The sequence below is a fragment of the Megalops cyprinoides genome, chromosome 23 (assembly GCF_013368585.1).
Source record: "Megalops cyprinoides isolate fMegCyp1 chromosome 23, fMegCyp1.pri, whole genome shotgun sequence".
Taxonomy (NCBI): Eukaryota; Metazoa; Chordata; class Actinopteri; order Elopiformes; family Megalopidae; genus Megalops; species Megalops cyprinoides.
The window spans coordinates 6095001-6117663 of record NC_050605.1 but is presented as its reverse complement, the minus strand read 5'-3'; the positions used below and the strand labels follow the sequence as shown (position 1 = coordinate 6117663).

The 22663-nt window shown below is 50.4% G+C and overlaps 1 protein-coding gene across 6 annotated transcripts in view; it reads right to left on the bottom strand.

The window, feature by feature from the left end:
* Positions 1-22663, bottom strand: part of LOC118770441 (ankyrin repeat and sterile alpha motif domain-containing protein 1B-like) — a 199911-nt gene that overhangs the window by 40356 nt on the left and 136892 nt on the right. For all 6 annotated transcript variants that reach the window (XM_036518106.1, XM_036518103.1, XM_036518104.1 and 3 more), the window contains 5 exons: positions 13509-14191; positions 11165-11237; positions 8896-9002; positions 1492-1590; positions 219-371 (listed from right to left, as the gene is read on the bottom strand). In XM_036518106.1, coding sequence (XP_036373999.1) covers positions 219-371; positions 1492-1590; positions 8896-9002; positions 11165-11237; positions 13509-14191 — 1115 coding nt within the window. The remainder of the gene's footprint in view (positions 1-218; positions 372-1491; positions 1591-8895; positions 9003-11164; positions 11238-13508; positions 14192-22663) is intronic.

Sequence of the window (22663 nt, the reverse complement as noted above, 5' to 3'; positions counted from 1 at the left end):
CAAAAACAGGAAGAAGTTTCATAGGAAGTGTCACATCTCATCCAGATAGACAGATCAAAAGCAGTCCCTGGATCAGTTTTAACCTTTTGCGCAATATCGACAGGGGTTAAGATTTAAGTTTGTAGGAGCTGTTCTGGGATCGCACAGACAGATGGCGCCATCTACCCAGTGTATCAAGCCCGTGTGTGTCCAACAAGGCACGAGGTGATGTCACTTACGTTGATGAGCTCGATCTCCCAGATCTTCCTGACAAGCTCCATGGACGTGTATCCGTTGATGAGGAAGGACTTGGTGTAGTCGCCCAGCTCCAGGGACTCCAGCCACTCTGCCACCGACGTGGGGTTGTTCCCATCGTAACCAACGGGCCGCACCTGCATTAAGACACACCAATCAGAGGAGACTCAACCTTGAATCTGCCAGTCAGGGGAGACTCGACCTTGAGTTCACCAATCAGGAGAGATGCACCATGCCACTCCCAGCAAGAACCGCCTCACTGAGAGCCCATAAGGGGAACAGTGAAGCAGCGCATTTCAGGGGGACAGAGAAGGAAAGGATGGGGGGATTACTGCAGAGACCAGCGAGTCCAGAAAATCCCCATGTCTGATTAACAGCACCAAAGTGACAGCACCATAAAAGCTGGACTGCCCTTTATCCAATCCACTGTACTCTGCTGGGTCATACATAAGAGATTTCCTCATATTATATTCCATTTAAATTTGCTTAGCAGACACGCATCCGCAAATATAGCCGGACATTTACCAAAGCAATACAGGTTAAGCACCATGTCAAAGGGTACGGTATCCCCCCCGGGAGCCGTACTGGCAACCCTTGGGTCACGAGTCCTGCTTCTCACCACCATGCCAAACTGTTGCCTACTCTGTGTAAGGTGTTCTCTGTAAGTGATGACAGCACGGGTGCAGCTCATTAAGGGGCAGAGGGCTGTGAGACTAACTGTGAGGGAGCTGGGCCAGATTTAAATGGAGTGCTGCTGCTCTGTGGCAGAGCGAAGCGGCATGCCCATGTGACGAGAGCAGACAGGGGCAGGTACACCGGGCCCTTGTGCCCTCCACCAGCGGCAGAGGATGGGTGACAGACTCCCTTTGCTACGCATCATTAACGCATTGGCTTTCTCTCAGCGCACATTCTGCGTCTTACTCCAGGCTGTTAAGGATGTAGCTCTGTGTCTCCTCTTTCTGACCCAGCTAGAGCTCAGGACCTATTCAGGTGTTGGATGTAAAAGAGGAGCCACCTCCCCTCCATTGAGAAAAAAGCACAGTGATCCTCCCTTTGTGACATCACAATGGACCCTGCAATCAGTACTGTCATTTCCTGGGAGTCTGTGAAATGACCTCCCAGATCAAGATAATAGGAGCTGATACCAGTAGCTCTAGTAGAACTATCTGACTAAACATTGCAGTGGCTATCAACAACACGAACCCGGATCATGTTGTACCTCTACCGCCCACTCTGACCCCTGATCGTGCCACTCACCCTGGGCAGGAGGCGGATGGCCTGCAGGAGGCGCTGTCTGTGGGCTGAGTTGAGGATCCCGATCTCCAGCAGGTCCTGATCCTCCACAACATTACTGCCCTGGAAGAGAAAGAACACCAATCAATCGATCCAACCATCAATCACCAATGAGAGCTGACAGCTGACTGACATCTGTCCCTCAGAGGCTTCTTTGTGCCTGCAGTTCCACACGCACAGACCTGTGCTTGTGTTTACGAGAGCGTGGGCGCGCATGTGTGTGTGTGCTTGTGTCTGTTTATGTGTTTGCGTTTGCGCACACGTGTATATATGTGCACACATGTGTGTGTGTGTGTGTGCATGCGTGTGTGTGCGTTTATGCATGTGTTTTGTGTGTGTGCATGTACGTGTTTGTGTGTTTGTGTGTGTGTGCATGTGTGCGTTTATGTGTGTTTTTGTATGTGTTTATGTTTGTGTGTGTGTGTGTGTTTGTGTGTGCACGCGGGTGTGGTCTCTGGTTGCGCGCCCAGGTCAGGACAGCTCGGCCACAGCGAGTGACTGGCAGGCGACTGGCTCACACGCGGGGTTGTGAATTATTTGTGCTTTATGGCCACTGCTGGTTGCTCATAAATGTCAATTACGCTCATGACAAACTGTTTTCAGCAGTGGCAGAGCGGTAATCTGTTTCTGTGGATATTCTGAGCGTGCTCCCTGCCCTCAGACTCCACCACTGTGGTGAGCCACTCCTGGCAGTGCTGAGAGCAGTGGGATAAACAGCCCCCCAGAGACAGCCAATCAGGAAGATGCTCGGTACTGACCCAGTCGAACCAAAAATACAGCACCACTGCTCAGAGCGGTCGTCTCTGTGAGAATGTTTCCGCCTAAACCCTGCACACCCCTCATTTGCCTGGGCTTTTGCGGTTAGGAAGCAGACTGAATTGTCCGATTTCAGTTCGTACGACCCGAAGATAAGCTGATCTCCTCATTCCGGTCACGTCGCACGCTTACTGTCGTGTTTATTTCTACTGAGAGTGAATTTCCCTGGAGACCGTGAGCAGCCGTCATCCACCCCCCCGCGAGCAGATCGGGGAGATGGAGAGACCTCGCAAACAGCTGATTCCACCTTAGAGCAGGGCGGCTTGCACAAAAACATCTTCCACTCTTTATTAAGGAACATAATCCAAACACAGCAGGAGAAGGAACACAAGGAGACCTACAGACGACAGAATGCCTCTTTCGGTAGTGCCGCTTTGTACGCTGAAAGTTAAGTTTCATCTGTGATAATCACAAGAGTTTTCACTTGTGCTGTTGAGGGCAATTAAGGTTTAGGTTCTGGTCTTCAGCTGGTGTGACACCATCAACCAGGTGACAGGCGGACTACAGCTGATGTGATGTCATCACTAGGTGACTGCAGTGCGTGTAGTGTGTAGCTTGCAGCAGTGCTGTCCAGCTGGTAAGCAGCAGGGCTTGTCACCCAGAGTCTGCAGGTTCATTTCTCTGATAGGGCACTGTTGTACCCCTGGGCAAGGCACTAGCGCCATCACGACATACACCCACAATCACACTCGTAAATCACAGCGGGGGACTACAAGTGGACATCAAGGATACCAAACTGCCCAAACAACTGTACAATATGCAAAAAAAATGTAAACCACACAAATTGCTCTGGATAAGAGCTTCTGCCAATGAGATTATCACTCAGTGATGTGCGCAGACAGACCACATCTGGCTGTGGTGAAGTCACCTCCACACATTGTAGTACCACACAATAACAATAACCCATAGACAGGTCACAGTGCCTCTTATGAGAGGCACTGAAGCCACGGTGAAGCTCATTATACAGGTATAAACTAGCGAATTGTAAATGAATCTGCAATTTGGCAATGCATTTGGCAATGCGGTCATCTGTACAATATGCTATCTCTTAACAGTTATAATAGATGAAAATCAAAAAAATAATCCTGATGAGGTGAGCGGATGCAGAAGCAATCAGTCAACACGTGCAGCCTGTTGACTGGGGAGATCCGAGCCGCAGCAGAGTGTGACCTCCACCAGCAGTGTCAGAGCACAATCCTAAACGCAGTCAGTAAATAGAGGTCTGCAGTATCACACAAATGCCAAGAAGCTCTGCAGTCGGAGCATACAGGGCCAGAGGGAAATTTCAGCTCAATTCAATTTATTTCACAGGCCTTTACCGGCATGATAAAAATACGTTTGCATTACCAAATAATGTATGTATATTTCTCTCCCCCTTTATCTCAGTTCACTCTGGTAGTCCCTCTCCCTGTCTCTCTTTCTCTCACTCTCTCTCTCTCACATACACACACACACACACACACACACACACACAGGCACAGTCAGCCAGTGAATCTGCTCCTGCCCTTTGTAGCTGTTGTTTGACCTACAGGCCTCTGTTGGGTCAGAACCAGAATGACCCCTGTTTTTGGCCGCTGGCTCCGCGCATCCAGGACTGGGGGCAGCGCGGTTAGCGGGGTGCTCGAGGGCAGAGAGATCTCCCAGCGTGCTGCTCTTTCTCTGTGAGGTCATTGATGATCTGCCCGTCCCTTCTGCTGGAGAGGCCCTTATCAGACTGTTAGCTTTATTACGGTTCAGAGAGTACGTGGGCAAGGCCTTAATCATCCCACTGGTTAATTAAAATTGAGAGGGTCAGCGGATCAGGCAGTAATGAGGACGAGCACAGAGCCGCTGGTGCTGAGCAGGCCCCCAACACTCCTTGCCCTCCTCCTCCTCCTCCTCCTCCTCCCTGCTATGCCAGGCAGAGCACCATCCCACGGCGGGCTCTCTGGAAAGTTTCAGAAGCAGGGAGCACCTTAATCTGCTACAGCCAGTGACAGGACGGTGAAAAGCAACGGTCATTTTATGGTAATTTTATAGCAGTCGCTGCAGTTCTGACTGTCCTTCATGCAAGAGGGCGATGAACCCACTTATAACACAGACCCTGCCCAAGCAGGGTGACCGCAGTCTCAGCCAGCGAACTACAGCAGTCATACTGTATTGTATCATACTATACATACTGTTCTGTTAGATAGGCCCACTCCTGCAACCACTTCTTTTTATATATATCAGCCTGCACTCAGAACATGCACTTTGGCAGCCAGAATCACCCATGAGCTTTCCCTAACCACTTCAAACTAGACTTCTACATGACCCGTCTATGACTGAGTCCATAATACTGTATGTCACTTGCTTGTCCATACGCAATCAAAATGCATTCTGTGACCAAGATACTATGTCATCTGCTGATCCCATTGCCCAGGGAACATATTAGAAAGTACCCTATAAGGGAAACATCAGTTAAAACAACGGTGTAGCTTCTAATTAGCCAGATAAATCACACTGTAATGCTGGCTTGCTTGATTGCTTGCTATATGCTACACTAATGGAAAAGCTCATTATGCTATCAAGATGTAATGTGAAGATAACATAATGAATAAACAGTAATTATACCCGAGTTTCCCGTGTGCCTGTAATGGTACAAAGCTTGTTTGTGTGGTGTTTGGAGTCACCGCTCTGCTGTCATGGTGCAGAGCATGTGGGTGATATTCAGAATCAAAGCTCTCCTGTGATGGTATAGAATTCAGGTGATTTTCAGAGTCAGTCCTCCCCTGTAATGGTACATATATGGGAGGCTTTTAGAGTCAATCTATACTGAAATGGTAACTGGCTGCACCCTATATACATACCTCAATGTTCTGTCAATGACCCATAAGACTTACAAAACCAGATCCTATTTAGGAGACAAAGCTACACCCATGGATTTGTCTCGAGTTGGAGACCCTGATGGAATGACTGAGGAGGAAGATTTCATCAGGGAAAGCAACAAAAAAAAAATTAAATAACTATTTTAGCAGTGACACATGAAAGGCATAGGAGAATCGCTGCGCTGCCTTATCCAATATTAATTATGACTGAGGGCGCTTCTGAGAAGAACGCACCCGAGATTTAGGAAAGAGTGCCGCGGAAACTCCTCCCCAGCCTCTCCCAGGTGGGAGCGGTGACCCTGAGCGGCCGAAAGCGCAGACGGAATCTTGATTAACTTACCAACACCTACTCTCAGCGCGCCCTCGGTCTGCATCCACAATCACACCTGCCGCGGGGGATTATGGGTGGACACAACGCACGCTGAGATGAGCGTGGCAAACGTCAGGGGTGGTCTACGCTCTCAGTCTGTACGCAACCAGAACTGTGCATGTAAAAAACACACACACACACACACACACACACACATACACACAGCCATGAATATTCAGTGCATCACTGCTCCGGCAAATGCAGTCATCCACGGTCTGTTAATAGAAAGCATGCCTAATCCCCTGTAAAGGTTGAAATGGGATTTTATGTTTACACAGGAAACAGAAAGAGGAGAGGCAACGGGTCACTGCCTGTCCTGTGGGCGAAGCAACAGGGAGACGGTCCCCGTGACCAATGTGCCGCGAGGGACTGGTGCGTCTGATTGGACGGGGGCAGGAAGCTGGGGCGGCCGGGGCTTTCTTTGTGACAACAACATGTCAGGTGACACTGTGGGCCTGTCTATCAAAAAAGGTGGGCGTGTCCTAATTCCCTGACTCTTCTTCCCTTGCTAGATGGATGGGAAAAAAATAACGTAGAGTAAGATAGCTAGCCCTGGTGCTAACATCCTTCATCAGATAACCACACAACTACAGAGGATGCATGTGGGAGCAATAAACATTAAGCAATATAAATGACTTTATAAAAGGCAGTCGGAGCTGGAAATAACACCTGTATCTCTGTGAAAGTAATGTCTATGAGACCATGGAGGATGTATTTCAGGGGGACGTGAATGGTAGATTATGCTAATGACAGGTAATCACTGGAGCACAGACAACCATTAAAATGCATATCCATCTATCAAGTGATTTACTGGCACTAAGAGGTCTAATCTCTTCATATACTTTTTTCTCTTTGGTGAGATAAAAGTCTAAAATTTTTTTCAAGTTGATTTTTACTGGAAAGATGTACTCTGTACATAGAATTACAACTTATTATATCTTGGAGTGTCGGTCCGCTTTAAGCTTTCTCTTGTAGGAAGCAGATTACTGTTTCCTCTACATTTTTAGCCATGTAGAGTAATAGGATTAATGCTATGGTGTAATGTGACACTTCTGATCAAAAAGGGTTTATCTCTAATGCTTTCTCATACACACACACACACACACACACACACACACAGATGCGCACACATGCGCACACAGACACACACAGATACACGCACACAGACACACACAGATACGTGCGCCCACACACGCACACACACACACACATAGACACATGCACATGTTTAATGACCCATCTCCAGTCCAGGTCTGGGGAGCTGAGGCAGGACTGAACATCACATGGATCAGCCCACTCGTGCAGCAGTTGCCTTGGCAACCAGGGGAACAGATGCAGGTCACAGTGATGCAGTGAGAAGAGTGGCAGGGAGTGGTACTGCTAAACACCCACAAACAAGTCACCACACACACACACACACACACACACACACACACACACACAAACATAGACAAACGCGCGCGCGCATGCACGCATACACATACACGCACACACACACACGCGCACATACACACACACACACATACAGAACGCATTCACACACAGATAAAAACACACATACACACATGCATCCATGCAGACACAAACACACACACACACACGCAGACACAAACACACACGCATATACACAATTTCAATTTTGCTGGCTACAGGCAACACGTAGCTCCTAGTAAACAATGATAAGAAGTGACGATGTGTGAATCTCTGCACACCTTCAGAGCTGTTTTTCACATGAGCACCACCTGCCTGTTCTCATCAGCTCTCTTCAATACACTGTATGCCTGCCATGTTTACCTGTTCATCACACTCTCTTCACCTGTCCATCACACACCTCTCCTATCTGCCCATTCATCATACACTCTGTTTACCTGTCCGACACTCACCTGCTCCCTCGACCTCCTCATCACGCCTGCTGCCTCTATTTGACCATCACACACCTGCTAATCCTACCTGTACATCACACACCTGCGCCCTCTACCTGCACGCCGAGCGCCTGTTCCCTCCACCTGCTCGTCAGCCCCCTTTCTTCCCCACCTGGTCGTTGGACGCCTTCCCCCGTCCACGTGATGGTCGCGCCCGCCTTCCCGCCCGCTCGTCCCGAGCGGGTCGCTAAAGGAGGCGCACCTGGCCGCTCCGCGCTCCGATGACTCACGGGCCTTCCGGATGACTAACACCTTGAGTAGGTGTGAGGAGCCGAGCCGCACGCCGGGAAGCGCATGAACCCCCGATTAACACTGAGTCCGCTCTGCTGCTTGGGTTCTGCGCCAGGGGACACTACCACACGTCCCCTGCCACCCATCACACGCAGGCTACAGGTGCTGCTACACAAATCTCAGATATCACAATGGATGCTGCTACATAAATCTTCAGCTTTACTACAGATACTGCTGCACAAATATCAAGCTCCGCTACATATACTGCAACAAAAACCTCAAGCTTCATAACAGGTTCTTCTACACAAATCTCTTAAGCTTCACTACATGTACTGTTACACAAATTTAAAGCTTTATTACAGACATAGCTACACAAATTTCAAGCTTTTCTACAGATACTGCTAAAAAAATCTCACGCTTTATAACAGGCATTGCTACATAAATCTCAGGCTTCATCACATATACTGCTACACAAATCTCAGGCTTATTACAGATACTACTACACAAATCTCAAGCTTCACAACAGATATAGCTACACAAATGTGAAGCTGTACAAGAGATACTGCTACACAAATATCAAGCTTCACTACAAAACAAAACTCGTGCACAAATCCAACACTTTACCACAGACACTGCTGCACAACCCACGCTCTCTTCTACACACGTAACTAATGAATGAGAAAGAAAATCTACAAAGCAGGGTAATCACCTTTCGAGCTAAAAAACAGTTTTACAAGGAGGGCAACATTTAAAAGCTTAATCTTCTAAGGCAGTCCACTGTTACAAATGAAGCATGGCTTCTGGTAAGGGCGGACCTGACTTTGTTGGAAAACTTCAGAACTCGGACCGTGCGTGCAAACTCACGTGGCTCCGGTGTGTGTGAGGGAGGCAGGAGGACGAGTCTCCCGCGCGCAGACGGAGAGCGGGCGAGGAGCGGAGCGCCGTTAGCATGCAGCGCCAGGGAGAAGCGCTCAGGCGCCCAGGCGAGGAGCGGCTCGCGGACGAAACGGGAGAAACGAGGCAGCGCGCGGAGACGGCGGCGGAGAGCAGCGCCCCGGCGGAGCAACGAGGAGCAGCGTTCGGACGCCGTGGCGATTGGCGGCTTTCCGGGCGAAGAGGCACGGCGCGGCGTGCAGCGGCGAGGGGGAACAGCGGTTGACCGACCGCGCTCGGGCGCACTCACCATGAACTGGACGTTGTCTAAGCCATTTGCCAGCAGGTGGTTCTCGTACTGGACCAAGCCGATGTTGTCCAGCCACTGGCCCACGGACTGGACGGGACATCGGGGCCCTGTGAGGGGGTGCAGAGGGAGGCGTTTGAGCAGGGAGAACCCGTCCACCCGGTAGCACCGGCAGTCCGGCTGGGACAGCTGGCACTGCCACATCGCGTTCCGGGCAAAGTGGCTGTCGAAAGAGCCCGCCAGCGTGCCGGATCTCTGCCGCTCGGCACCAGGCGGAGAAGAAGAAAAGAGGGGGAAAAAAAAGAAGAGTCGAGGAAAAAAAAAACAAAGGAGGATGGAGGGATGAGGAGAGGAGAGTAAATCCCAGAAGCCGCGCCGCGCGTGGCCCCTCAGGCCCCTGCCTGTGGCGGGGTCACCATGCCGGTGCCGTGGCGGTGACGGTGGCGGAGGGAGGGGGGGGGGGTCGGGATCCGGGACCGTGCTGCGCTGGGACCTCTCAGCTGTTGCTCCTGGTCGCCGTGGCGCCTCTCTCACTGTGTGCGAGAGCGCTGCTGCCTGCCTGATAGAATTCTCTTTATCAACTACTCCCACTCTCATCTGTATGCTCCTGCAGTCTCTCTTCTCTCTGCTCCCCCCCCTCTCTCTCCCGCTCTCTCTCTCGCTCTCTCTCCCCCCTCCCTCCCATTCTCGGTTTCTCTCCCCCTCTCTCTCTCCCTCTCTCTCTCCCTCTCTCTCTCCCCCTCTTGCTCTCTCCCCCCTCACTCTCTCTCTCGCTCTCTCTCTCTCTCTCTCTCTCTCCCCACCCTCTGTGTGTGTCTCTCTCAGTCCTCCAGCTCCCTGAGCTGCTGATAATAGGCATCAGATCAGCCTCTGCCTCTTTGTTTGGAGAGCAGAGACGCTCACAGGCGCTGCTTCCTCCTACACGCGCACCCTCCGTCCCCGAATGACAACAGCAGCCGTAACACACACACGCACACAGGTGTGCATGCGCGCACACACGGCGCGTACTGATGCTTGAACATGCAGACGTGCATACATACGCAGACACACGCACACATACGCAGACACGCGCACATACACACACACCCCCCACCCTCCAATTCCTCCCAGTGTATCTCCCTGTGTGAATATGATTCAGTTCAATTCAAAAATCACTTACCATACAGCACATACATTTCCCCTGTTTCCTGCAAAAGCTTACTGGAGACCTGAACAACCACACAGCTACATCTCTCCTTCTCTGTCACCCTATTTCTCCCTCTCTCTCTCTCACACACACAAACGCACACGCACGCATTCACTCACACTCAGTCATGCTCCCTGGGTCACACACACAAATACACAGTGGAGGGCATTTCCACACACTATGGGGAAATAGACAGTAAGCAGGATTTCTCCACTGAAGTCACAAGCATTTAGAAATGCTTCCTTTATGTTGGCAAAGAGACGCACAGGAGTGGGACAAAGAGGTGAAGAGAGAGAGAAGAAAGGGGAGAGGAAAACAGAGGTGAAGGGAGAGATAGAGGGAGGAAAGGAGAGAATGAGACAGAAAGAGAAGCAAGGGCAGAGGCAGGAGTCAGGAGAGGGACGGGCAGGCTGAGGAACGTTCCGGGTCAAGGGCCTCAGGGGACCTGCCTGCCTGTCTGTCTCACAAGACCCTCTCAGCGCACCTGACAACAGACCACACCCCTTTCCTGCCGCCTCCTCGGCGACAGCTTGGCGCCCAGCCATCATTGTGTACGGCAACCATGACATAAACACATCACTCGGCCAGTCAGGCTACGCCGCGGGGCGGTCGCGTCTGCTAAAGCTGCGCGAACATGTCACTGATCACCGTGAAACGTGCGAGAAAGTGACTGGCTCTTCAGCGTCACTTCAGCACATACACACAGCTAGCAGCTTATTACACCACCACACAACGTAGCTGCTGGGAGTCTGGAATGGATATCAGATCAGACACAGAGCAATATCACTCACTATCACCCAAGACAGCAACCCAACATCTAGCACAATACGGGTTAAGCCAGCAATGTAAGTGACTTGTACACAAGGTAAACAATGAATATGCAACAGTACACACGGTAAATAAACAATATGTGACAGTACACAATGTAAACCAGCAACATAAAACAGGCCACAGGCCTCTTATCTATCTGTGCATGTGTAATGAGGACACACACACACACACACACACACACACATAAACAGGCACGCAGGCACACGCACTTGGACACACACACATGCACACATACCAACACACACACACATTCACCTGACACATCTTCTTGGATTTCCTCCAGCCCTGTGCTGATTCCAGCACCGATGGAGCTCATGATCTTGTCAATCTAGAGAGAGATAAAGAGACAGGGAGCAGATATAGTTTAACAAGGAACCAGAATCACCACACTTCTCCCTGACTGCAAGACGCAGGACTCAACCACCATATCACTGATCCAGATCCAGGCTCACATTGAACCCTCCCAGTGACCAGCCCAGAGTGGACCAGAGGCTGTTCTGTAACCTAGGATCAGTGATAGAATGCTGGTCCGCTCAGCTCAGCACTTCTGTGATGAGCAAGAAGAGAAAGACCCACACCAGGGATCTGCTCATATTAGGAGCTGATGGGGGAGCCATCCTTCCTGAAATAAAGACTGTTCCCACAATCCCGCACTCCCATAAGGCCATGAGGTCGGCCTGAGAAAATAAAGGCTAGTGTATTTCCACAATCTCACAGCCCCTGTGCTCCGTTCAGTGATGAAAAAATATTCCTCTCTCCAAGCTCAGCGGCTCGTCAGCAGTTCCCACTGTTCTATACTGTATATATTCTATACTGTACATGACACACATCTGTCACTTCAGCTCAATTCAGCCGAGACCCTAAAGGGTTTTACTCATCAAAGAGTCAAGGCTGACAGCTTCTTTACGATAACTATACAGCGAGTATTTAACTGTATTTTACATTATGGGGAGTCAAGGTTGACAGCTTCTTTACAGTAACTGCGTAGTAAGTCTTCAACTGTGTTTTACGTATTAAGAAGTCAAGGCTGACACCTTCTTCACAGTAACCTTACGGCAAGTGTTTAATTGCCATTTACACATTGAGGAGTCAAGGCTGACAGCTTCTTTACAGTAACACTACAGCAAGTGTTTAATTGCCTTTTACACGCTGAGGAGTCAAGGCTGACAGCTTCTTTCTGGTGACACCACAGCAACAGCAATTAGTATTTTATGCTGCATTCTCTGACTGGCCACTTTCAGGTGTGCCTGATTCACACTACACGACGGTTGCCTACCTCATTTGAAAGGCGGCAGAGGTCATCGGACCCCCTCACCCCTTCGTTGACGAACACACAAGCCGTTTTGCATTACTTGACATGGTCCATGGATTTAAACATGGCTTCGCGCATGTGTGTGTCTCATGCAGTTAGCCTGCGAGACTAAACGATTTCTCTCCTTCTCATCTCCCTCATTCCGCGCACGCTTCTGACGGGCTGCCGCCGCCGCTGCTTGATCATTAATTATTGCTCCCGCGCTCCGATCCGAGTTCATTTCAGTTCAGCTGGCTGCGACCAAATTACACATAATTAACGTTCGAGTGTAGTCTGGCAGTAAGTTAAGTTTGGCGCGCGTTTGAACCGATTCCTTTTTTGGTGGAAATTGGTGGGATTTCACGCAATCTGCTGCATCAAAAATGAATGAGGGAGGTTTCCCAAACTGCGCGAGAGTACGCCCCACCCCTCATCGGCTTTTAGCAGCTCGGCGCTCCTTCTGCAGATCCCACAGCTGCTCATCTGTAGAACAACTGCTCAGATCAGCACCTCCACCTATGCAGATGCAGCCAGTCAGCATTAGTTATAACTAGGTCCAGCTAGTTCTATGCGCTCTCAGGTGGTTGGGGGGAGAAGAGTACATCTTTAATGTCCTGATAGGTGCAATTTGCATCCTGTTCACATGAACAGTGAATCTGAGTCTGAGATGGACAAGCGCACAGAGTCATTACACCGCCACTCCTGAATAATCAAAAATAACAATTATCAAGACAATTGAACATACCTTGCACATTGTATGTACCTACCTGTTTTGTGTTATATAAAACAGTGTAGCAAAATGCATTTTTTCAGTACATTATTTATGTATTATTTATATTCTTCGGTGTGTGAATGACGATGCCCTGGTTCCTCTTTCCACAAAATCAGAGTATTCATGTCACTCTGCCATTCTGTCCACTTTTGTCAGTGTTGAGTATCATACTGCAAACTGAGATGGGTCCTGGCCTGGGACGAGGAACACCTGGAGGCAGTGCTAATGTGACAAAACCCCAGCTTACCCAGGGATCACCAAACACACGGTACTGCAGCCAGGAGCATCGTACACCGAGTCAAGGCAGAAGGATTAAACAGACAGCTGGGATCCTGATAATTCAAAACTAATAACAGTCTTAGGCATTTAAGTTCAAAATGATCCAGAATCCATTCAAACAGCAATCCTTAGCTTTGGGGCTGTAGATAACCCTGAATGGCTGAATTTCGTATATAGAGAAAGCAGCGTTCTCTACATATTTTTGTAGCGCGTGTCCCCCCTACGCCCAGCGCCCCGTCCTGCGGCTCGTCTCTTACCTCTTCCCACTCGGCGGTGAAAGACGGCGTTCTCTCCAGCCTGTGGGTGGGGCTGGGCTTGGCCGGGCTGGACTGGCCCCGGCTGGCTCGCCTCTCCTCCTCGATGGGGGAGACGGAGATGAGGTTGGAGTCGGACTTGGAGAAGCTGCGCGACAGCTGCAGGTCCAGCACGCTCCTGGGGGCGGAACGCATCCTGCCCAGGGTCCGGGCGCGCTCCTCGAACCCGGCGCCCGATGCTGCTGAGGCAGCGCCCGTCCCGCCGAGGACCGGTTCCCCGTTCCTCACATGCCGCGCCCCTGCCGGGGGTGGGGCCGGGGGCGGGTTCGGAGGTCCCGCCGGCGCTGCGCCGGCCTGGTCCTGGTTCACCCGGGTGTGGAAGATGGTGCGGTACACCACCTGGGGCTTGGGTTCCCGCGGGCCCTTCAGGGAGGGGGCCTCGCTGCCGGCGCGAGGGAGGAGGAGGGCGGTGCCCGCGTCGGGCGCCTGGAGCAGGTTGCCGTGGCGGTGGGCGGGGACGGGCTCCGGGGCGCTGAACTTGCGGACCTTGCCGTACAGCTGGAAGGGGTTGTCCGGGGACTCGCAGGCCGGAGACGAGCCGTGCAGGAGCCCGGCGAACTGCTCGGGGATGTGGGAGTCCCTCTGCTCGCGCTCTGCTGGAGCCTCCCTCTGACACAGGATCTCCTCTGAGGACGGGAAACACACGGGGTGGTTACCACAGAGATGGAGGGGTACCACTGAATCAGGCTGCTACCCAGAAAGAGACAAGAAGATGATGGAGAGAGATGGAGAGGAAGAGAGAGACGGGGATGTTGAGAGAGAGAGAGAGCCCTGATGGATGGGCTGTTCCTCTCTCCTCGTGCCAGGTTCCTCGCTCCGGGTATGGAACAGATGTGGTCACCTGACCACCGTGACATCACGGCCCCTCTCTATAGGGACCTCCGGTCTGTTTGAGCCTAAAGGACAGGCTATTGAGCGGGTGCTCTGAGGTGAGAGGAGAGCCAAGTGGATGAGCGCTGGAGTGCACGCTCTTGCCGCTGTCTGTGCTCAGCGGGGTGTGAGACCGATGCGAGAGGGTCTCCCTCGGACAAAGCCACCTCTCTCCGAGGCGTCCCACAAACCACACAAAGGACCCTTAAAAGCATTTATGTCACCGTTGGGGACCAGCAGGGGGAGGATGGGAGAAGTGATCTGATCTGTGCCAGGTCACAGAGTTCGTGCTTTTGTCATGCAGCACTTGGATCACTGCTGGAGATGTGCACAGCGGGCTTTTTTTTTCAGTAAGATAAGGAGGGCCTTTAGGAGAGTCTGAGTTGGCATACCCCCCCCACTGCCATCCCCTCCTGAAATACCAAGAGCTTTTGAGCCAAAGATGAAAAAAGTGCTTGCTAACGCAATTCAGGAGTTACACAAGGTAATGAACTCCCGATGAACCGGGTGGTTCAGTAGTTACACCAAGTAGCTACAGTAGTTCCTAATATATCAGCAATTTACCAGTCACATACTAACTCCTAATATAAAGCAATATAACTCCTAATATAAGTAACCTAACAGTTAAGTTAGGTAGCTAACTCCTAAGTTACCTGTAATTCAATGGTTAGAGTGAAAAAAAAAAAAACGATGCAGTCATTTCCACTCAGCCGGAGGGTCGCAAGGTCTAATTGAGAGATTTGCTGCGCAGGGAAAAGATTGAGCGGCATTATGACCTGTCACCTGGAAGCGCAGGAAAGCTGTAAGTGATTTTGATGCGCGGACAGGCTGGACTGGAGGAGGGGAGACACCGTGAGCTGGGGACCGCGGAAGGCACAGCGGGCGGAGGGGGGGGGGGGCGGGGCGACGCCCGCTGCCACCTGAGCCGCGGCGGCAGAGAGGCGGCCGCCCGGTGAATTACACAGCGTAGAGGCAGGAGCATATTAGAGTGGACGGGCTGTCACTTTCAGTAAAGGAGGAGCAGCGGCCAACAGCAGGCAGTTTAGATCCCTCTCACTCCTACCGGGACGCGCCACGACTTTATTCCAGTCACCGCGAACCGGCTCGCGGCTGATTAAGATCACACTACAACTGCTTGGAGTGAGAGAGACACACAGCGGATAAGGGTGGGTTATCAAACGCGCTGCCCATCTGTCTACCTGTCCCATGATGCCGCTGCGACTCTGCCTTCTGAACCAGCACATCGCTGCCCCTTTCGTTTTTGCTTCCAGTACCAAAACAGCTCTGCACCTGTCTCTGTCTCTGCCTGAGCCAACAGAGTCCGCTCTGTCTGTCCGCTGAGGCACCGCTAACCCTCTGAGGAGACTGAAGCCTCCCGTCTGGCACACAGACTGCATGAGCCGCCACCGTGCTTTCAAAACTGGCCACCGCCCGCAACAGAGGGTCACGCCGAGCGCCCTCGTCGTTAGGAACCCGACGGGAAACAGCAGAGAGATTGCGGAGGAATCCAATTAGGTTCCAGGAGTGTACGTCTGACTGGCGTCGGCTGGGGGAAAACAGAGAGAGTGGGGGAGAGACAGAGGTGGGGAGGGAGTGCATCACCAGCAAAGACAAGGATGAAAAACAGAATACTCTAACAGGTAGGGAGAGGTTAAAGCCGGCTCCGAAGACAAACTCAATTATTCAAAGCGTCCTTCAAGCTCCACTTCCCTCAGATGGAACACAATGTCCAATGTGTGTCCTTCTCTATGGGGCTTGGTCGGAGGGGGTTGTCTCCCTCTCAGGCCCGGGGGGGGGTCTGGGATACACGGTGACCGCGGCAACAGATATGAATGTCTGAGTCTCGCAAGGAGCGTACTGTATCTGAATCACAATAATGGCTGTCAGGACTGAATCCAAACAATTCTTTGCCTCTCCTGTATGACAGCTTCATACAGGAGAGGCAAAGAACCTGACTGCAATGTATGAATAGCCCAGAGTCTATTTATCATGATCAACAACACTGCTGGCTTTAGCAAAGATCATTCATCAGCATCTGACTTCCTTTCTACCAAATTGGGTTATAATGGTGATTATGATAAAGAGGTTGAAGCTTTTTTTCACTGTAACTATGAAAAAGCCATTCCATGTTACTGTTGCCTTGTTAGACGCAACCAAGCGGAAAAACTTCTGTTGCTGGTGGGTGATCCTTCCTTCCACTGCCAACACCCCACATTTCAATGCGTGAAATGATCAAGAACATGTTCAGGAGAATTACCAAATAAAGGTGAGCTTCCTACCAGCGGTTCAGCACACCAGATATTTCTGGTGTGTGTGTGGGGGTTAATGTATACATGCATGCATGCACGCGTGTATGTGTGTGTGTGAGAAAGAGAGAGTGGAATTATTATTACCCGTCTGAAGGAGGCAGATATTAGACTGAAAAAATGGGCTTGTTTTCATGGCTAACAGGGAACTTCAAAGGGTGGTACATTAATACAGGACTACAGTTGTATGTTTTATTGCTTTTCTCTAGTATTTATGCAGTCTTTGTCTAATGTTAGTCAGAATTAAATTGCAGTTCACAGCCCCTGAATCCTTGCAACCAAAGAGTGCAGTCCATTCCATTTCCACCAAAGAAGATTTTCCACGGTGTTTAAATGCAATTTTTTTGAATGCAACTTGGAAGGACCCAACACTGTCCTGTTAAACAAAATTACATAATAAAACTGCAGCATTTCAAGTCGTGCAAGACTGCTGAAGGTTTCTGCAAACCTCACATTCTGTCACCATAAGCAAGCTGAAACACTTTACATTACATTATTGCCATTTGCAACTTACAGTTTTTACATGCTATCCATTTACACAGCTGGATATTTACTGAGGCAATTCTGGGTTCAGTACCTTGCCCAAGTTCACAGCAGCAGTGCCCCAAACCGACAACCTTATGGTTACAAGCCCTGCTCCTTAACACTACACAACACAGCTGCCCTATGCTATAGTGCCTACAGAATAAGCACTGACAACATCTGACAACAGCTGTGCCACAAGCCAAGCTGCAGTGACCTGGTCATGAGGAGCAGATTATGATAACAGATATTTGTGACTGTGGTTCAATGTGGATCGATTAGACAGGAGAAGGAGTCCAGCTGAATTTTCCTTTCATCTCTGTGGGTGCACCCTGGTGGTGACTGTCCCTAACCACAGCAGGTGTTCCGGCTCTCACGTGCCAGTATCGGCAAGGACCAAAGGAAGCTTCGTCTTCGTAAGAGCGGTTCTGCTCAGCCGTCTCCACAGTGCTTAATGCTGCCCAACACAAGAGCCAATGATATGAGATAACAACGTGAGGCTCCTCAGCCAGTCAGTCAGTGTGGAGTTTCCCCTTGCGCTCTGGCTCTCTCTCTCACTCTCTCTCTCGCCAGCTGCAACAGGTGAGGTTTGGTCACCATGGAAACAGCGGTCTGGTGCTTCCTGGAGCTCTCGGACGAAGGCTCGGGACTTCGCGACGAAGGAGCGGCAGAGATAGATGAACACACGAGGACGAAGCGCCCTGGCTGTGACACAGGGGAGTCACACGCCCACCCTGCACCAAGGGGAGGAGCTAACTTTCACTCAGCTCTCTCTGGAGGCGGAAAGCCTGCCCCCGCTGCACGGGACTCTGGCCCATGTGTCCACCCTGAATGCAGGTACAAGGGTTGGGGTCGGTCCAGATCCCCTGAAAACGTCATTCACCCCTGAGACCCAGAGTCCATCTCATACACAGCTGCTGTCAAACTCTTATCATCCTGCACACCTTGTGGACCTGATCCACTCTCACACACTCAAACACACACACACACACACACACACACACACACACACACACACACACACACACATACACACACACACTCAGTGTACTGCATATAGTGCATGTACTGTTTGTTCCCATCAACACAAACACACCATGTACTGAAAGACTATTCTGTTGAGATAACATGGTGTCAACGGAGTGCAGAGAATGGGAGGTACAGAGTGATTTGTGAATGTACTGGCAAATGTCAAGGGCAGGAAACAGACGATTAGCTGTCAGTCACAGACCTATAAACCCCTAATGGAACAAGTAGCACACCTAATGCTGTCATTATGACATCAATACTGAGCTTTTTTTAAATGGGCTATAGTCCGTATAATGTAAAATCTGCCATCCACATGTATGTTGCAATGACAAAGCCATAGGCCTAGCTGTAAGTGTGTGTGTGTGTGTCTGTGTGTGTGTGTTCTGTGTTCACTATGTATGTGTGTTCTATGGTCAGAGTGTGTGTTTCCTATCTATTTCAAATGTGTCTAGCTCTATCCATAATAGCGAAAGCTCGCCATGACTTGGGAATTCATTGGTAGAGGGAAAAGCAATCATAGCAGTAATCACACAGGCAATAAGGAAGAATGGGTTTCTTGTTCACTCATACCATCCCAGGTGAGTTTACAAGAAGACTAAATTTCATTTATTTCTGGATTTATTTCACGTTTCATTGCTTGTTTTGATCCCTGAGGGAGATGTGCTGACAACAGTGATAAGACCATCATTACTAATCAGACACTCAAAACAACCTGAAACTATTTTGTGCCTGTGCCCCCTCCACTACCCACAATCAGTCCTGCCTCTACTGCTCCTACCCACAAGCGTGGGATGAGGGACAGAAAGGGGGGGGGGGGGGGGTACAGGAACAATGAGAGATACAGGGAGAGGGGGCAGTGACAGAGAGAGAAATAGGGAGAGAGAGGGTGAGAGAGAAATACAGGAACAATCATAGAGATACAGGGAGAGAAGGGCAGAGACAGAGAGAGAAAGAGATAGAGAGCAGGAAAAACAGAGTGAGCTGAACTAAACTGAACTGAGAAAGAGAGAGATACATGAAAAAACTAAATCAATGCACACAGTTAAGGGTCAAAAATAGCAATAGAAAAACTGAATTCTACACTCACAGGGTGCAGAGTCAGACTGCTCAACATCTACAGTACATCAATGAATTGGCCACAGTGTTGGAACAATCTCCAATCCCTGGTCTCACTCAGTGTTATAAAAAATAACAGTCCCCCAGGACAGGGATCACAGCAGAGCTTGGCCAGGCTAGGGCAGTATTGTCAGATCTGGGCCCTGGCAGTAAATATGAAAAAAGGCCCAGATCTCAGAGAAACAGAAGAAAGAAATCCACAGCACTCTGTACACATTACTGTTTAGGACTGAAGATAAGTTCTTCAGGGAACTTCAACCTGGCAGCGAATGAACTGACAGAGAAAGCATGCAAGGAATTTGGTTCCATGAACACCAAAACCTTCCTTGAAATCCAGATAAAATTGGGCTAACAACACTTGAATCTGTCAACGAACAGATTGCTCTATATGGCAAAGAGGTGTGAGATCTGCTTATAGTACAAGACTGTTCAATGGTATAAACACTGAAAGCCTGCATGGCACAGTTTTGTGAAAACACCACACAAGAACAAGGGATAACTCTGAACACCGAATGAAGAATTAGGCCTACCTCCAACTTTACTGAAAAATCCCAAAACAGGCCGATTTTTAAAAAATTTTAAAGAATTTTGTATGAATATAGGATTATAGAACTGTGTGAAATATTTATAGACTTATGACTGCAGCCTGTATTGTTACAAAGAGTTGTAATGCCAGGAGCTGAGCCCAGACAACATCCCCCCCACTCTGATGGTCCTGGGGCTCAATTTACTAAACACATCCAACACCCCACAGCTACAGAACAAAACCACCCGAACACAACACAAGAAAATCATACAACCTACCCAGCAATACCCGGTCCTGAAAAGAGACTTGCTGTGCGGCAGGCTGGCCGGCCATGGCAAAAAGGTTTCAAACAGAGAAAAAATGCCGACGAAGAGAGAGACACAGCGAGCGCGGCTCCGGCCAAAGGGACCGGCTGACACGGGGAGACGGGGCGGCCCAAAGGAGGCCGGCCGCCCTCACGCCGCCAACTCCTGGCGGTCGGGGCGCAGCTGCGCTTCCTCACCACATGTGAAAAATACAGGGTGACACGATCCTCCTAAAATAAACAACATCCACCACTTTCCTCCAGCCTCCCAGACCTTCAAACACTTCCAGGCTTACGGGAAGACAGGAGAAAATATGAAGCACTGGTGGTGCAATATATTACCGCTTGGCATAATTTGAGGGACAGCGTGACACAGAGCGAACTTTCTGTGTTTTTATTACATTTTAAAAATCTATAAATATGATCATATATAGTCATACATACTGTATATGAGTACATATATATGAATATGCATATATGAGTATATAAACCACAATACACAAACCACAAAGGACATTGAAAACTATGGCCAGAGAGTCTGGTATATATACTGTTCATTATTATATGAGATATTCAATACACATTGGCAGTACAAATGTAATCTTTGTAATGGCCATACAACTGAACTGAATGGAACTGAGAGAGAGACAGATACAGCAATCATGAGCAGAGATGTAGGAATGAGAGAGAGAGAGCAAGAGGGAGGGAGAGGGGGTAGCACAGGAAGAGAGAGAGAGAGAGAGAGAGAGAAAGCTCCATGAACAATCGCAGAAATGAAGACTGAGAGCGGTGCGGAGCCCGGTGACAGGCCCGTGGACGGATGGCATGCTTCCACCGGATTAATGGCCGCATATGTAATTGCTTGTTAACAGATGTTTACGGCGCTGCGCTTAACTGCGGCCCCTTTGCCTGCCAAATCGGGTTCCCATTACTCTGGGGCCTGTCAGCGGCGGGGACGGCGGAGAGAGAGTTGTAAAAGTAAATCCATGCTGACGGACCAGCAGCTGAACTTCAAACGGGAGGCGCTCTGACAGGAAATAACAGCCGAGGAGGGAGGGGAAGGGTGTGGAGGGACAGTGCGTTAAACTTTGGTGTTCCCTCTGCCTGAACTCGAAAACCAAACTTGGAGTGTGGTTCCGGATTTCCCCCGGGGAGGGACCTGGCTTCTGCTGAGGCCAGGCCCGAAGAGGACAACCTTCTCAGGCGAGGACAGCCGCACAAACGCCACCAAACTCTAATTATCGCAGGCCAACGGTGTTCCCGGAACTCCAGCGCCCGGAGTCTCGGCTCCACAAGCCGCTCCGATCAAAACGAGCACCGACACCTTCTGAGCGGTTTCCCCGTTTTCTCTTTTCTTCTTTTTTTCCAAAGCTGATTTCACACGCAAAGCCGTGAATACGGCACGGCTAAAACAGCGCCTTGGCAAATCCCTCCCTCTCTCCCTCTCTCTCTCTGCCTTTTCATCACGCGGAAGCGGGAGAGAGAGCAAGGGCTGGAACGTGCTCCCGCTCGCCCCCCCCCCCCCCCCCCCCCCAACGCAGCCCGCTCCGCGTTATTAAAAGCTACAGTACAATATCAGACCTGTCACTCACACCACTGAATGCAAGGGGTGGCTGGGAGCCGGCGCTCCACCGACGGTTATATAAATATTGATCGGCTTTACTCCTCGGCGCGCGAAGTGCCAATCAGGATTTCTACCTGTTCTTTCACCGCGGTAAACAGGTATCCCCGGGTAAATGAGTCACCTATTGTGGTCGCGGTTATAAGTGACATCGAGCGAGTGTCTGCGCTCCGCTGAGGTAGCCTCGTCTCACTGACAGACAAGACAGGCCTCTGGGAGAGAGAACCATTCATCCAGTCCTGAATTCATATCCATGTATTTCTGAAAAAAAAATAAATATCTGTGACAAAGGAAACCATGTTCTTCTCAGCAAGCACACCCTACCGCCAGACAAATATCAGAGGCGTTCAAGCGTATTCAGAGTCCCTCCGCAACAGCTTCATTTCACAGACTGGCAGCCGCGATACAGAGGGGTGGTCATTCAGACCGGCCTCCACGGGGGGGGGGGGTCCAAACGAGCTCCCGCACCGTGAGCTGCAATGTCCACCTCAGTCGCCTCGAAGAGTTCTCGTATGGAGAATCGAAGGTTTCCCCTGAGAGCAGGCCCCCTGCGATCGGTTAGCGCCAGAGCGGGGTGACCCATTTTCCCGTCCGTTTCAGGGGCATTAACGCCGAGCCAGCCCTCTGTTCATCAAGTGTTCAATCAGCTCGGCTTCCCCGTCTCGCCCCGGAGGGCTCCGCCGAGCGCTCGATCCCGAGCCCATTAGCGCAGATCACGGCTGATTACAGCGGGCCTCCCGCCAGAGAGCGCGGTCTCCTCTGAGGAGCCGAACTGAGGGGCTGCTTATTCAAAAGCATTAAGCG